At 50.4% G+C, this 14,650-nt stretch overlaps 1 protein-coding gene across 8 annotated transcripts; it reads right to left on the reverse strand.

Moving 5' to 3' along the window:
* Positions 1-1,462: 1,462 nt before the first annotated feature.
* Positions 1,463-14,091, reverse strand: SERPINF2 (serpin family F member 2). Of its 8 annotated transcripts, XM_061605446.1 has the most exons (10): positions 13,322-13,602; positions 12,484-12,588; positions 11,889-11,939; positions 9,866-10,175; positions 8,835-8,978; positions 8,049-8,252; positions 6,543-6,685; positions 6,030-6,234; positions 2,180-2,538; positions 1,463-1,844 (listed from the first exon to the last, which is right to left on the reverse strand). In XM_061605446.1, the coding sequence occupies exons 2-9, from the start codon at positions 12,547-12,549 to the stop codon at positions 2,198-2,200; spliced, it is 1,464 nt and encodes a 487-aa protein (XP_061461430.1). In that variant the 5' UTR covers positions 12,550-12,588; positions 13,322-13,602; the 3' UTR covers positions 1,463-1,844; positions 2,180-2,197. The 8 variants fall into 8 exon arrangements, with proteins under 8 accessions (XP_061461430.1, XP_061461427.1, XP_061461428.1 ...); XM_061605443.1 differs by lacking the exon at positions 13,322-13,602 and adding an exon at positions 13,962-14,091 and having other exon boundaries at positions 1,463-2,538; XM_061605444.1 differs by lacking the exon at positions 13,322-13,602 and adding an exon at positions 13,962-14,091 and having other exon boundaries at positions 1,463-2,538; positions 12,484-12,591.
* Positions 14,092-14,650: the final 559 nt, after the last annotated feature.

A 14,650-nucleotide genomic window follows, 5' to 3' on the forward strand; every position in this document is an offset into this window, starting at 1 on the left:
CAGCTAGAAGCATATAAACCTCCAGTTCCTTGTTCAGGCTGCTTGTGCAGCTGCTTCAGATGAGGATCTAGGAATACAGAAGGCGTAACTGGCTTCAGCTCCTTTCCAAATGAATCATAGGATCCCCAGATGATTCTCTCCTTCCAGCCCCCTGCCACTGCTATGGCGTGGTGGTGAGAATAGTAGTCAGTCACAGAAGTAGAGAAGACCCAGCCAGGGGAAAGCCTTCTTGCCCATCAAAGCACTGGCACTTGCCAGCTCTGTTGCCTAGAGCTGTCTAAGTGTACAAGAGCACCAGTGGGATCTTTGCACATACACAAAAGGAGGAGAACCTTGCGCACACGCGAGAGAGAGAGAACCAAGGAAAAGCTCTCACAGGTCCCCTGCAGTGCAGACAAATACCCACCAAGAGCCTCCATTTCACTCTTGCAGCAGGAAGTAAGGGCAAGGCACTCCATGCTAGAAAGGAAACTATGGCTCCAGAGCACCCATAATCCTGCCTCCCCCCCCCAAGCATTTCAGGATGGGCAGAGTACCCACAACCAAACTCTCCCCCTGCCCTCCTCTGAAAGCCTGTGAGCCTTGCAGGCTGCAAATGTTTCATTTCTTCTATCACTGCTTGTCTTGATTAGGTACACCTTTGGATCTCTTGGTTCTGTATTGTCAAGTCAGGCTCAGATATGAACTTCGGGTCGTTGCGCAGGAATTGATGCCTCTCCTGCATGAAAACAATCTCCCTCCTTTGTCACAATACTCTGGACTCAATTGTAGAAGTGTGGAGATGGGTTTTTTTGTGGGGGAGGGAAGGGGAAGAAAGAGAGAGACAAGAGCCTTGTTGAATTAGATTAATGGTCCTTATCTCAGTGGCTGCCCTGACACACCTAGAAAGGCAATCACAAGCAGGGCAGGGAGGCAACAGCCCTCTCTGTGCTGTTTAGACCTCCAGCATCTGGTATTCAGGGCTAGACTGCCTCTGGTTATAGAGGTTCCATTTAACTTCTGTGGCTAGGAGCTGTTGATAGGATGTTGCTGCCTGCTCCTCCAATCCCCCTTTAAAGTCAGTTTGAGCCAGGGGCCGTTTTGCCATCTTGCAGGAGAAAATCCGGCAAGTAACATACAGCCAGCCTCCCTTTTGTTTGCCCTGAATCTTTCACTGTTCAGCTTCACTAGCTGACTACACTGAGTTACCATGTTATTTCCTCTCTATCCACTTTCATCACACCGTGCATAATCTCACACACACCTCTGTCACATCTCCTTTTCACCCACCATGTCTCTCAAAATCCCCATAGGGCAATGCTGCGACCTTTCCTCCCAGAGAAGCTGCTCCTACTCAGTGACCATCTTGGCTGCCCTTGGCTGCTCCTTTTCCAGCTCTAAAATATCCTTCTTGAGATGCAGCAACCAGAACGGTACACAGAACTCCAAGCGCAGCCACACCATAGATCTGTAGTAACAGGTATTATGATATTGGCAGGTTTTATTTTCAGTTATTTCCCTTGTAACTCCCAACACTTTTTAATTTTCTTGACTCCAGCTGCACAACTGTGTAGCACATTCTATCCTGCTGCATTTTTTGTGGCCATTTGAAAGGAAAGGTTTTTGCCTGGATTTATTTTGAAGTTGTAACACTAGAACACTTCACAGGGTGGCCTGTAAGTCCTCTTGAGTTGAAGTATGCTAAAGGTAGTATCAAAATGGTGGCAGGAAAGAAGCGATGGGATGTCTGAGGGAAGACCTGGTGTGCCTCTGCAACTGACAGTGGGCCTCTGGCTATTTCACAATGCTGAAAGTTCAGCTATGTGTTCATTCCTGTGGCCACTCAGGAACTTCAGCCAACGTTCCTGCAGAATACAGAGCACAAGGAGAGGGCACAATTGGGCAGGGTCCAACCTCTGCCAGCATACCTCTACAGCCTTTTCTTTGGCTTTACCCGGGGTCAGAGGCTTGCAGGGCATGGTGCAAGATCCCATCCCAATGGCTACTGGGAGGCAGACATGTTAATGCGGCTAACAGGTTGTAAGACTGGGCGCAGAATAGACACAGCAACTCCAGTGGCTGGTTGGGAGGGAGGGAGGGAGGCTATTGCGTGGCCATTTGGGGAGGGGCTCCTGGAAAAAAAACAACCACCACAGGCTGACTGTTACACAAGGGCTGCTGCTCTGGGTTTCATGCATACCAACTGCCTTCCAGACATTCAGGGCTTTTCTAGGTTCACAGTGCAGGCCAGCAATGACTCTTTGCCGTTTATTTGAATGCAGTCCTTCGTCTTCCTCTCCGGGGCAGCACTGGGGTTGGGGTTCCGGATGGTGCCGAGGAAGAGGGGGATGCCAGTTATGTCTTCAGAGATAATGAAGAAGAAAGGGTGGTTGATTTGGAAAGCAGAGAACGAGCGTGACATCATTACGCTGGTCACAGCTGACGCCTCTACCCCGGCCTCAGCAAGTTCCAGGGCAGCTCTGTGATGGACACTGGAGACAAAGAGGGGTCCTTCCGCTATGGGGTGGAAATTTGGGGTAGAGAACAACTCTTCAAGGCCTATAGAGAAACAAACAGAGAAAGGAGTGAAACCGCTGCCAAGGGGACAGCTACAGGCCCTGATAAAGAAAGCAAGTGCCATCAAAGGAGGCTGATATAGAACGCCACCAGCATTTGTGTCCCAAGGGTATTCCCAGGGCTGTGCCTATTTGGGAATGAGGAGAAGTCCCTCCCCCTCCCTACTCCAAATTCTGCAACTGCAATACAGTGTTCAAATAAAGTACCCATATGCTTTGCCAAGAGGCAGAATTGCTGCTGTGTTGGAGAATTTTGTATTTCTCCTTGGGTTCTTTTGCTGGGGGTCCTTGAATAAATTTTTAAAAGACACAGGCTTGCAGCAAAAAGGTAGGCCTTTATTGGATGACAAGTGTACACTTGGTCAGTCTCCCTCCTAGTGAATGGAGAACTGCCACTTGGCACTGTTTGCCTGGGGTTTTTATACATTTCAGGACAAAGACTTTAGCATCTACCAATCAGGACTTAACACATCAGAATGACATAGACATGATAGTATTACACAGGCATTTGCATAGGCATTGCATAACTGTACTCTGCATTGTGTTCTAGTGAATTTGGTGTTCTAATGAATTTGGCAGTGTTCAGTACTTCACATGAAAGTACATTTTCACAGTGAGCTAAGCATCTTAGCTATTCTGCAATTCTTCTACATCTTAGAGGTACCGAGATATTCAGCACAGTGTTATCAATTGTTTTGAGTACAAATAGTTCCAAACAAACCAGCCCGGTCAGGGAAGTCAGTTCCAAAGAGAAAAGGATCTGGTTTCCTACTAAACTATTAAAATGTTATGAACCTTTATAGCTTTATAAATATATATATATATTGCTTATTATTTATGTATATTGAATTCCCCATTAGCTATATATAAAATTCCCCGTCAGCTGCTTCTGAGAGCTCGGCTTGCAATAGAATCTAGAGTTCTGGAGCAATACAGGAGGACAGAGCCTGAGACTAGTTGGTGGAAGGCTTAAGAGAAATGGTGCAGAAGACTGCTTCACGGTGGGTGTTTGCTGTGGGAGTGGTGCTGCTTATGTGTGCAATGCCTGATGCAGCATCCACATGGCATGGTCTGCATCAACATGCCAGCTTGTATGTCCCCCACCCCCATTGATTCCAGATGGACCCCTTTCCATGGAATGTCTGATAAAACTAAGAAAACCCTGTTGCTGCCAACATCGTGTTTGTAGTACCTGAATGACCTGCTTGCAATATTAAGCCCTCATCTGGAAGTGCCTGAAGAGACATCATGGGGGGAGAAAGGAGAGGGAAACGGACATGAACACACTCCCCTCCCCCACAGTGTGCTATACTTAAGTCTCTGGAAGCTACACAGCCTGCCTCTGATGAAGGTTCCAAGAACTGATGTTTGCTGATGACACTAAATTGTTCAGGGTTGTTAAAACAAAAAGGGATTGCGAAGAGCTCCAAAAAGACCTCTCCAAACTGAGTGAATGGGCAGAAAAATGGCAAATGCAATTCAATATAAACAAGTGTAAAATTATGCATATTGGAGCAAAAAATCTTAATTTCACATATACGCTCATGGGGTCTGAACTGGCGGTGACCGACCAGGAGAGATACCTCGGGGTTGTAGTGGACAGCACGATTAAAATGTCGACCCAGTGTGCGGCAGCTGTGAAAAAGGCAAATTCCATGCTAGTGATAATTAGGAAAGGTATTGAAAGTAAAACAGCTGATATCATAATGCCGTTGTATAAATCTATGGTGTGGCCGCATTTGGAATACTGTGTACAGTTCTGGTCGCCTCATCTCAAAAAGGATATTCTAGAGTTGGAAAAGGTTCAGAAGAGGGCAACCAGAATGATCAAGGGGATGGAGCGACTTCCTTACGAGGAAAGGTTGCAGCATTTGGGGCTTTTTAGTTTAGAGAAAAGGCGGGTCAGAGGAGACATGATAGAAGTGTATAAAATTATGCATGGCATTGAGAAAGTGGATAGAGAAAAGTTCTTCTCCCTCATAATACTAGAACTCGTGGACATTCAAAGAAGCTGAATGTTGGAAGATTCAGGACAGACAAAAGGAAGTACTTCTTTACTCAGCGCATAGTTAAACTATGGAATTTGCTCCCACAAGATGCAGTAATGGCCACCAGCTTGGACGGCTTTAAAAGAAGATTAGACAAATTCATGGAGGACAGGGCTATCAATGGCTACTAGCCATGATGGCTGTGCTCTGCCACCCTAGTCAGAGGCAGCATGCTTCTGAAAACCAGTTGCCGGAAGCCTCAGGAGGGGAGAGTGTTCTTGCACTCGGCTCCTGCTTGCGGGCTTCCCCCAGGCACCTGGTTGGCCACTGTGAGAACAGGATGCTGGACTAGATGGGCCACTGGCCTGATCCAGCAGGCTCTTCTTATGTTCTTATGTTAACTAATGCTGCCTGCACCCTTTTTGAAAAACAAAGGGCTTCAGGCGAGTCCTGTGTCTGAGGCTGGAAGAGTACAATGGCTGTTCCTTCCCTGCAAGCCCTTTCTCCTTGCTTACCTTAAAAAAATAAAAGATATTGAGCCCTAAGGCACGAACTTTATTTAACACAGAGATTTATCTTTCATCATCATCATTTAAACTTCTTACGCGCCCTGCACCCGGAGGTCCCAGGGTGGGTTACAGCAGTTTTAAAATACATCCTTGAAAACAACTGAAACAACCTCAAATCACACCAGATCAGACTATGTGCCCATCTAGCCTAGTAGCAACTGCGTCAGGGATGGAGAGCCTGTGGACTTACAGCTGTTGCTGAACTACAACTCCCATCATCCCCAGCCTTTGCATTATGCTGGCTGCTGGGGCCGAGAAGACAAGGTCTGACAACATCAGAGAGCCGCAGGTTCTCCAGCTCTGGTCTGTGTCAACCAGCAGCGGCTCTGCAGCAGAGAAGAGGCTTTCCAATCACCTGCTACCTGACCCTTTTCACTGGAGATGCTGCTTCGGGAGGATTGGACCCGGATTAAATGTTGAAGCACATTAGCTGGTCCAAGGCAGACGAGTGTGTGTGCATAATTAAGAGCTTGGAGAGGCGCATAGGAAGGTGCCTTATACAGAGTCAGACCACTGGTCCATCTAGCTCAGGATTCTCTATAGCAGGGGTGGGGAATGTTTGGCCTCCATCACCTTCCCGGGCCATTGGCCATGCTTGCTGGGACTGGTGGCAGTCGTAGGCCACCAATGTCTGGAGGGCCACAGATGTTCCCCACACCTGGACTACAGTGATTAGCAGCAGCTCTTCAGGGTTACCCAGGCCTACCTGGAGATGATGCCAGGGATTGAACCTGGGACCTTCTGCATGCAAGGCTCTGCTACTGAGCTAGGGCCCTTCCCATCTTTGGAATACGATGGTCTAGAGCAGCCACTAGGCGGCTGCGGGTATCCAAAGCAATCTCATGGAGGGGAGCAGTAAAGCTGGCTGGCCCTTTTCCCTCCTGCCTGATGCCCTCCCTTCCCTCTCTTTCTCTCACCTAATCGGCTGAGGGCTTGCTTGAGATCCAGGTGATACTGCAAGTGCAGCTTCGGCATCTTCACAATGGTGGGCCTCTCCTTGGGGAAGGTGCCGTGGAGGTTGCGGTGGCTGAGATCAGACAGGAGCCGAGAGAAGTTTCTCTCGGGGTGGTTTGGAAGGACAACCACAAAACTCGTGTTGCCTTTGAAGGGGAACCTGGCGACCTAGGAGAAGCACAGGAAGGAATCGAAACAGGGACTGGCCAAAGGGCAGCACAGCAGAAGCAGTTCACTGACGCATCATTTGGGGACAGAAGGGGAACAGCCAGGAGGAGAGAAGCATCAGTGGAAGGCGGAGAATGTGGGGCTCTGAAAAGCCTTTGCCTGGAGCCCTCTTGCAGGCACCCCAAAGCCCCTGCATCATCCTGGGGAGGCAAGAAGGCAAACCATTTCCCAGACCCTCTGAGCCAACGCCATGCACTTTTGCCGACTCAGCAGCACAACAGCCCTGCCCCATCTCCACGGATGCCCACCTTAACGTCCAGGGACTCCAGCGTAAACCAGCTGAGGGGGTAGTCCCGAGCCCTCATCATCTCCACAGAGACAGTGTGTTCGTCATCCAGATGGAATACGCTAGGCTTAGTCAGGAGGGGATCAAACTTGTTCTTCCAAAACCCTGTCGACAAAGCAAAGCGAATAAAAATCAGTGAGAAGAGAAAAGAGTCAGTAGGCAGCTTTACTTCCTTTTAACTCGCAGGCGGTAGCAGTCATAATCCATAAAATTACAACAACAATAGTAAAAGTCATTAGGACGGATTAAAAGAGAGCCGAGACCTTGTTCACAGCAAGTTACATCTGGGGTGCAACCTGATCCAGTCATTTTAAAATTGATTAATATGATGGGTTTTGCTTAATTAATCCATTATTTGCGTTGGGGCAAACACAATTTTCCTGAAGCAAGGAGCACACTTTTGTTTTTATTACTATTGTTTATTAGGCTTGTTAGTAGTTTGTTACCCTAAGGTCTCCAAGCAACTTATACATTTTTTTAGATAATGCAAAAGCTTGTTATGACAGGTGCATGCCTTACAAGAGGTGCATTTTGTAAGATGGTTCTTGTCATCTGCAGTTTTCCTAAGTGCTTGTATTTTTTTTTTTAAGTTTTCTGCCTGCTTTTTCAGGGGCACCTTTTTAGTTGATTAGAAGGGTTTTTTTAAAATCAATATAACTGACCAGTGTGACCTGCAACAAAGTGTTGCAGTGTTGAGTGCTTCTGTTCACTGTTCTGCCGTCATACCCTTTTCCAAGATACTCCATTTCATTCCCCCCGTTTTCCACCCCTGCCCAGCATTCTGTGCCCGCTGAGCACGTTATCTACCTTCATTTCCCCCATCCCCTTAGGTTCCCCTCCCCCCAGTTTTTTTGTACTTCTGGAAACCACAAGGTTCCTCCCTCTTGATTATCTTTGGATTACATAAAGGCCACCACTCTGGAGAACTGAGATTGCTGTTAGCATATATCAGGTGCGGAGATCCTTCGGCCTTCCCATCAGCCTTAGCAAGCATGTCCAACAGCCAGGGATGATGTGAGCTGTAGTTCAGCAGCAACTGGAGGGCCAAAGATTCCCAGCAGCTGGCATATATGATTAAATGGTGCACCCCAGTTAGAAACACAGGAAGCGCCTTATACTGCGTCAGGCCGCTGGTCCATCTTGCCCAGTACTGTCAGCAGTGACTGTCAGCAGCTCTCCAGGTTCGGGAAGAGAATCTCTGCCCTGCCCTATCCGGAGATGTTGGGATTGAAGGCCTATGACCTTCTGCATGCCAAGCAGATGCTCTACCACTGAGCTACAGTCTATCCCCAAAGGGGTGTGGTACTTCACATTTATTAAACTCTCACCACAGCTTTAGCTCCTGTACTCCTCAGAAAGAAAGTGTGAGGTCCCCAAGCCAGGTGACATCAGCATGCAACCTCCTCTTGGCCAGTGGATGTGGACCGGGTGGCGGTGGGAGTGGGACGGGGAGGGCAGCCGAGCTCACCTTGAAAGTGCACCGCGTTGAGAAGCACCATCACGACGCTGGCAGGCAGCTCCGTCAGCATGGTGGAGATCTGTCCGTCTGTTGCTTCTTTCACCCAGTTGTTGATGGTTGCAAGGTCTGTCTCACTGTTACCGGTCAGAGTGGCTGGCTTAGCCCCATAGAACTTCTCAGAGTCTTCCAGAAATTTTTCTTTAAATGGGAATCCTGGGAGAGAGCTCGACATGAGGGGCCGAGAGTTTTAGTCCTCCCCATCAGTTCGGTGGGCGTAAGTCATTTCCAGCCAGTTAGGTTAGCATTTCCCCCAACCCAGTTTCAGGGGGAGGCACTGAACCACCAATTTCTCTCCACCTGCACTTCAGGGTCCTCTGCAGTCAAGCTGTATAAACAGCAGCCGTGGGAGGGAGGGGGGTCTGGATCCAGAATGGGACTGTGGGGGGATGTTACTGCCTCCCCCCATGTGCTGTTTTCCAAATGGAAATTACCCCCACCTCTCCACTCAAGCTGCTGTTCGCACCACTCTCACATTATGTTTTTCCTGCAGCTGGAGATGGCAGCTCTCATTGGGAAAACGACATGGAGAAAAGGGCTTTTAAAAAAAACAATCCGGATTCTGTCCCCATCCCAAAATGCCTGCTGTTTGTTAAAGAAGAGAGGCCCAGATGCATTCACACGTTATCTGTCACGCGTCTGCTTCAGTCACAAGCCAGGTGTGTTGGTGCCCACTCTCGCAGCAAGAGCAGGCTTATTGCTCTTGCCCTTCCCCACCTGCCTGCCCACACCTCTCACCTTTCTGCAGGTAAAGTTGGGCCGCTATGCTGAGCACCGCCTTGCCGAGGTGCTGGGAAAGGCCGTGCAGAGCCTGGTGCAGGCAGGGCACCGACTCCATGTGCAGAGCCTCCAGCAGCTGCTTCTCTGTCTGGTTGGCTGCTCCTGAAAGAGACCCGGGTTCATGCCACTTGGGAGGACTTGCAACTTGCCCCTGTGGATGCAGCAGCAGCAGCAAGCCCTGGCAGGCAGCAGCAGGAGAGTTACTGCACTAAGCCCAGCATTCAACCAGGAAGGGGGCTGAGCACACAGGAAGCACCTTTCCCACTGCACAAGTGCTTCCAAGGACAGATGCACAGGCACTCTTGGATTGGTGACGGGCTGTAGCTCAGTGGCAGAGCCCTGCTTTGCATGCAGACGGTCCCTGGTTCAGTCCCTGCTGGCATCTCCAGGTAAGCCTGGGAGAGACTTTCTGCCTGAAACCCTGGAGAGCTGCTACCAGTCAGTGTGGAAAATGCCAAGCACGAGGGACCAATGGACTGACTCGGCACCAGGCAGCTTCCTGTACTTTCATGGCTTCTGCCCCCATTGCAGAAGTTCTCGCACTGCCACCACCAGTGGCTCATGTGCTGGGAGAAGTTCAGTTAATGGGAGTCCAGAGCATCACTGGCTGGGAGGCTGCCCCTTGTGTCTCTCTGCGATGCAGTATTTTGCCCTTTTTCAGCTGGCCTCTGCAAGGGGGGCGGGGAGGAGAAGGCATGTATTTCCGCTGCCATCTCTGCATCAATTGCAATCAGATAATTCAGAGAGATGACTGAATTGTCTGCCCTCAGAGGATGTCTGCCTGTTGAATCTCTGTATGAGTTGCTTGCCCCACACAAAAGCACACACAGAAGCGAGCTCCCCCGAGGGAGAGCTGCCCTCGCCCCTTCCACACTCGAAAAAAAAAACCCTTTGTGACTGTTCACCATCAAAGACATATCCACGTCTGAGTTCAGAAGAAGAATTCAGAAATCTGCCTGAGGGCTTGAGAGGCCTTTGGGAATACTGACCTAGGGCCAAATGAGCGAGCGCCAGGCTGACACTGTAGGGAGAGAAGAAAAGGTTGCTTCTGCTGTCCTCCAGCTCCACCTCTCGCAGGAGGTCGGCCCCGAGCTTCATCACGGCCTCAGCTATCTTGTGCATCTTCTCAGGAGGGATGTCCTTGCCACAGCCTCTTTGGGGGTCGTCTTCCGCTGCTTCAGAAGAGTTCTCTCCCAACACCCTGGCTGAAATCTCATCCCCCGGGCTCAGGCTGGAGGGCACTGATGTAGTGACAGGGAGGCCCTCCTGGGTCTCAGGTGCAGGCAGGCGCAACTCCTCCTTAGGCAAAGCAAAATTAGATAGTGACACTTCTCCCAAAGATCATCAGCCTGTGAAGAAATGGGCACTGAGGACTGAAAGGGGCTGCAGCGCCCTGGCACAGAGCATCTGCTTTGCATGCCGAAGGCCATGGGTTCAGCTCCCCAAGGGCAACTCCAGGCAGGGCTGGGAATGTCCCGTCTGAGACCTGGAGACCGGCTGCCAGTCAGTGCGGAAAATACTGAGCTAGATGGACCAATGGTTGACTTGAAAGAAGGCAGATTTCTGTGTTCTGGAGATGGAAAGGAGCAAAGAAGCAGCTCATCCCTTGAGGGGAGACACGTGGCTAGCTGAGTGGCAGAGGACAGGCGTGGCTGGCAGGCAGGCAGGCGGGGACAGGTTCCCTCACTAGTTAAAAGCCTCTTGTGTGGTATGCTCTCTGCTCATCTGGGCTAGAGGGACAAAGGGCCTGACCTGGTACGTGGTAGTTTTCTTAAACATAATAAAAGCCTGGCTGCTGGAACGGGCCAAAGGGGCTGCATCTAGTCCAGCCTCCTCGTCTCACAGTGGCCGACCAGATGCCCCCCTCCCAAGTGGGAAGAGGCCTGCAAGGAAGCAGGACCTGAGTGCAACAGCAGCAAGCCTCCCCACTTGTGACATTTAGAGACAGACCACCTTTATTTAAATATTTCTAAGCCCCCTTCAAGGCAGCTCACACAAAAACACGTATTAAAAACAACATCACATTTCAGTAAAAGCTATCATTTAAATACAGCAGTCCAAAACAGTACACAGCCCAGCAAAAGCAAACAAAAAGCCCTAAAACAAATTAAAAACAGTTTCAAAACCATCAACACTGTAAACCGTTTAACAGAAAGCCACACAAAATAAGTTAAAGGCCTTTACTGATGGGGCCACATGCATATTGGGAGGGAGTTCCCAAGGCCACCGTCGAGAAAGCTCTGCATATGCTTGATGATTTTATCTTTAATAATGCTTTCCACCAGTTTACCCGGAAGAGAAGTTAAGCCTGTAATTTCCTGGATCCCTTTGTAAATATTGGTGTTGCACTGGCTGCCTTCCAGTCCTTTGGCACAAAGAACAGTTGTAGGAACACTGCTCATTTTTGTTAGAAGAACAACAGTTTCACGTTGAGTCCCTTAAGAACTCTCAGGCAATACTATCTAGATTGTTAATTTGTCAGTGAGGCCTGTAACTCCATTTCTTGCCACCATTACTCCCCTCTGCTCCTGAGAACCCCACCTTGAAAATGTCAGTTCCACCACATCTTCCCTGCAATCTCCTTTTCCTCCTTTAACACGTCTTTGACTCCCTCGTCATCCAGAGGTCCAGCTGTCACAAAGCCAGACCATTCCTCCTGACACCACCATCTCATCCACACATTCAGACCCCCTCAGCCTGCCTCTCTGGCTGGGTCCTGCACACGGGATGGGTAGTGTTTCAGAAGGTCCTGGCTTTGAACTTCCTACTGAGCAACCTAAATTCAGGACTGACTAAATTTCCCCACATTATGGGTGCTGACATGACCTACGTGTGTTCTTAAGAAAGGGTGGGTGGTGAACTGGTACCACTGAGCAGCATTAACCCCCCCACACACACACACACCGCTACCGGTCTTGGGCTCAATGCTTCCATTAAAGCAACTCCAAACAATATCCCTCCCCCCCGTTTGGCAACTTTAAAAAGAAAAGCTGTGGGATTAATCTCTCTTACCTGGAGAATGTTCCTCTGAGCATCCAAGTCCAGGGCAGACACAAATGGCACCTGGAAGAGAACCATTTGTTGTAAGCTTCCCAGAATGGAGCCCACAGCTGGCAGAGGTTTATGGCCCAGCTGTTCAGGATCTCCCTCTCTTTGCCCTGAGCCCAAGCCATACATAAAATGGAACAATGGGGGGGGGGAACTCTCCCCCTGTAATGCCAAACCACACGAGAATCATTTTGCGTGCAAGTTGAAGGAGGCGGCACTGAAAATGCAGAAGACGAAGGGAACGCTAATGTTGACACTGCAACCCATTTCCTGCCTGCCCCTGCAACTCACCACCACTACCACCAGATCAGTCACAGAGCCCACCTAGAGAGCCTTCCAGAATGGGGCACAGTGAGGCACACACACACACAGGGGCAGCAGCATCTTCAGAAGCAAACTTCAGTGGCCAGGCCCAAGTCAGCCCCCTCTCGTCTCCCTGCCTGCCTCTGCAAATGGGTGGCAGCAACAAGAGCCCCTGGCCCTTGTCAGGCTTGCTTTGCCTGTGCTTTTGGGGCCCTTTCAAAAGAGAAACAGCTTGCTAGGCAGGCCTGTGACTTACCCCAGGGTGCGTAGTGTGCAGAGCAGCCAGGCAGGCAAACAGCAGAGTACAGGATGATGCAGCCATTGTTTAAATGGGCAGAAAAGGGAACTGAAGGGGGGAGATCTGCTGGAGAGGAAGAGTGATTGTTAGAGGCTTCTCAGTGGCCTAGACGCCAGCAGAAGGAAAACCCTTGGGCAGGACCAACAGCCTTCCCAAGAGTCCTCCGTGAAGCTCACCCCCGCCTGCAAACGTAAGGGGCCTCCCCCCTCCCCCTCTTGGGAAGCCCTCTTCTGCTCTGCCTTGATGGGGGAGGGGGCAGCTCCCTTGCCCTCCATCATCACCCTCCAGTTTGAGGGCTGTGCAAATTAAAATGCCATCCTGTGTGCTTTGGAGGTGTTTGGGGGAAGTGTTTAGGAAGGTGCTTCACTTCCCAGGCTCCCTCTCCCATTCCACCAGTCACAAGGCTTTCAAAAGAGCCTACTTGGAACCGGCTGGCAGGGCCGGGCTGGGGGGAAGGATGTCTCCCTGTGAACTTTAGGGACTCGGAGCCTAGTCCCCAGCTGCAGACCAATAGAAAGTGCAAGGATGGATCCAGGTGGGGAGGCTGTGTCTCCTTCCTTTCACAGCGCCCAACATGAAGGCAGGGCTACCTCCTCCTCCCCACCCCAGACCATCTGCCACTTCAGGGCCCCCATCAAAGTCCAGGAGATTCGCCAAACTCCTGCTTGGCAAGGCAGCCCCTCTCTGACTCGAGAGAAGCCACAGCTGTCAATTGCACAATGATTTCAAGCTCCAGATCCCTTCCCTCCCCATGCCATGGGCACCCACTTCCCTCCTCCAAGGCCCCATACCTCACCTTGGCCCTCCAAGTGGCTCTTCACTGCTGCCTTCGTGGAGGGGGTGCAGAAGTGCCCCCCAAGCCTTGCCAGGGACCAGCCGCAACAACGCCTACTTGTGGAATCTCCCCCCCCTCCTTTCACTACCCTTCCGTGGGCAAATATTGACCTTTTCTGCATTCAGTTAAACATTTGTCTGGGAAGTGCAGCGCAGAGGGAACTGCTAAGCAGTGGCTGCCACCAAGCTACCTCCCCATCCCATTTCCAGGAGAGCTATTGCTGCTGCCTGGCAGGAGGGACACTTCCACTCTGAGCCCTGAGGCAGCCTCCATGGCTGAGTAGCAGGACCAGGTTACCCAGCACAACTGAGACTGAGCCCTGAGACAAACTCACTGGATTCTGGCCAAAGCACAGGCATTGAGGAAGTGGGAACCAGGCAGCAAGAAAGTGGGAGGCCCATAGCGCAACAGCAAAGCACCTGGCTCTGCATGCTGGAAACCCTTTAAAAATGGAAAACGGAAACAGCTGGGCCTTGTAGTGCTGGCTGAAGCAACAGCCTGTCTCAGGAGGAGGCCTCACAGCCGAGGCAGATAAAGAAGGGGGCACACGGCTGCTTGTTGCCAAGCTGAATGTGGCCCATATGCATCTAAGTTGTCTTACCACCACTGCTGAGGGCTAGAAACATTAACAAATCCAACTTGTTTGGTTGTAAGTCGTCTTCAGAACCATATGGTCAGAAAGCAGGAACGATAAAATTCTTTTGCAGCATTGCTGGCAAAGAGAATCAGCCTTGCCAATGGAATTAATGAGTACCCAAGGACATTGCAGGCAGTTAGAAGTTTTTGAAAGAACTGTGCCTCTCACGAACCCTAACCTTAGTTGGCTTCCCCCGGTTTTGGGGACCTATATGCTCCCAGCATTCTTTGCACGCCACGTGTGCCGCCTCCTCCATTCGAGCGCAGTCTCTCATCTATTTTTATCCACCACCACCCGATTTGCAGGCTTCCATTGCCACCTCTGCATAACCAGTCACTGGGGATCATGAGAGGGATGGGCCTGTTGCACCCTTGCCTTGCTTGTGGGCCACTGTGGGACATGGAATGCTGGAGTAGGCAAGCCTTGGCTCAGATCCAGCAAGCCAGGCGCTTCCCAAAGTTGATTTTGGTAGGTAAACCAGCTGTTTCTGTACCTCTGTGTTGAAAAAGAAAGCAACTGGGAGCCAGGAACTCAACATCAGGCCTCCTTTCACATACACCACGCTGCAACATCAAACTGCAGCACCTAGAAGTGTTCACATCACAGCACTGCAACTGACTTGCTTACACATAAAACACCCCTGCGTCTGTCAC

This window comes from Rhineura floridana, chromosome 21 (genome assembly GCF_030035675.1).
Source record: "Rhineura floridana isolate rRhiFlo1 chromosome 21, rRhiFlo1.hap2, whole genome shotgun sequence".
Classification (NCBI taxonomy): Eukaryota; Metazoa; Chordata; class Lepidosauria; order Squamata; family Rhineuridae; genus Rhineura; species Rhineura floridana.

What these genes read in the sequence shown, in the direction of transcription:
- SERPINF2 (XM_061605443.1), bottom strand. Translation starts at nt 12,549, where the DNA reads ATGGCTGCATCATCCTGTACTCTGCTGTTTGCCTGCCTGGCTGCTCTG. An exon ending in TGCACACTACGCACCCTGGG is followed by an intron (nt 11,940 to 12,483) that starts GTAAGTCACAGG and finishes GTTCTCTTCCAG; the next exon opens with GTGCCATTTGTGTCTGCCCT. An exon ending in GCAAGCCCTCAGCCGATTAG is followed by an intron (nt 2,539 to 6,029) that starts GTGAGAGAAAGA and finishes GTTTCTCTATAG; the next exon opens with GCCTTGAAGAGTTGTTCTCT.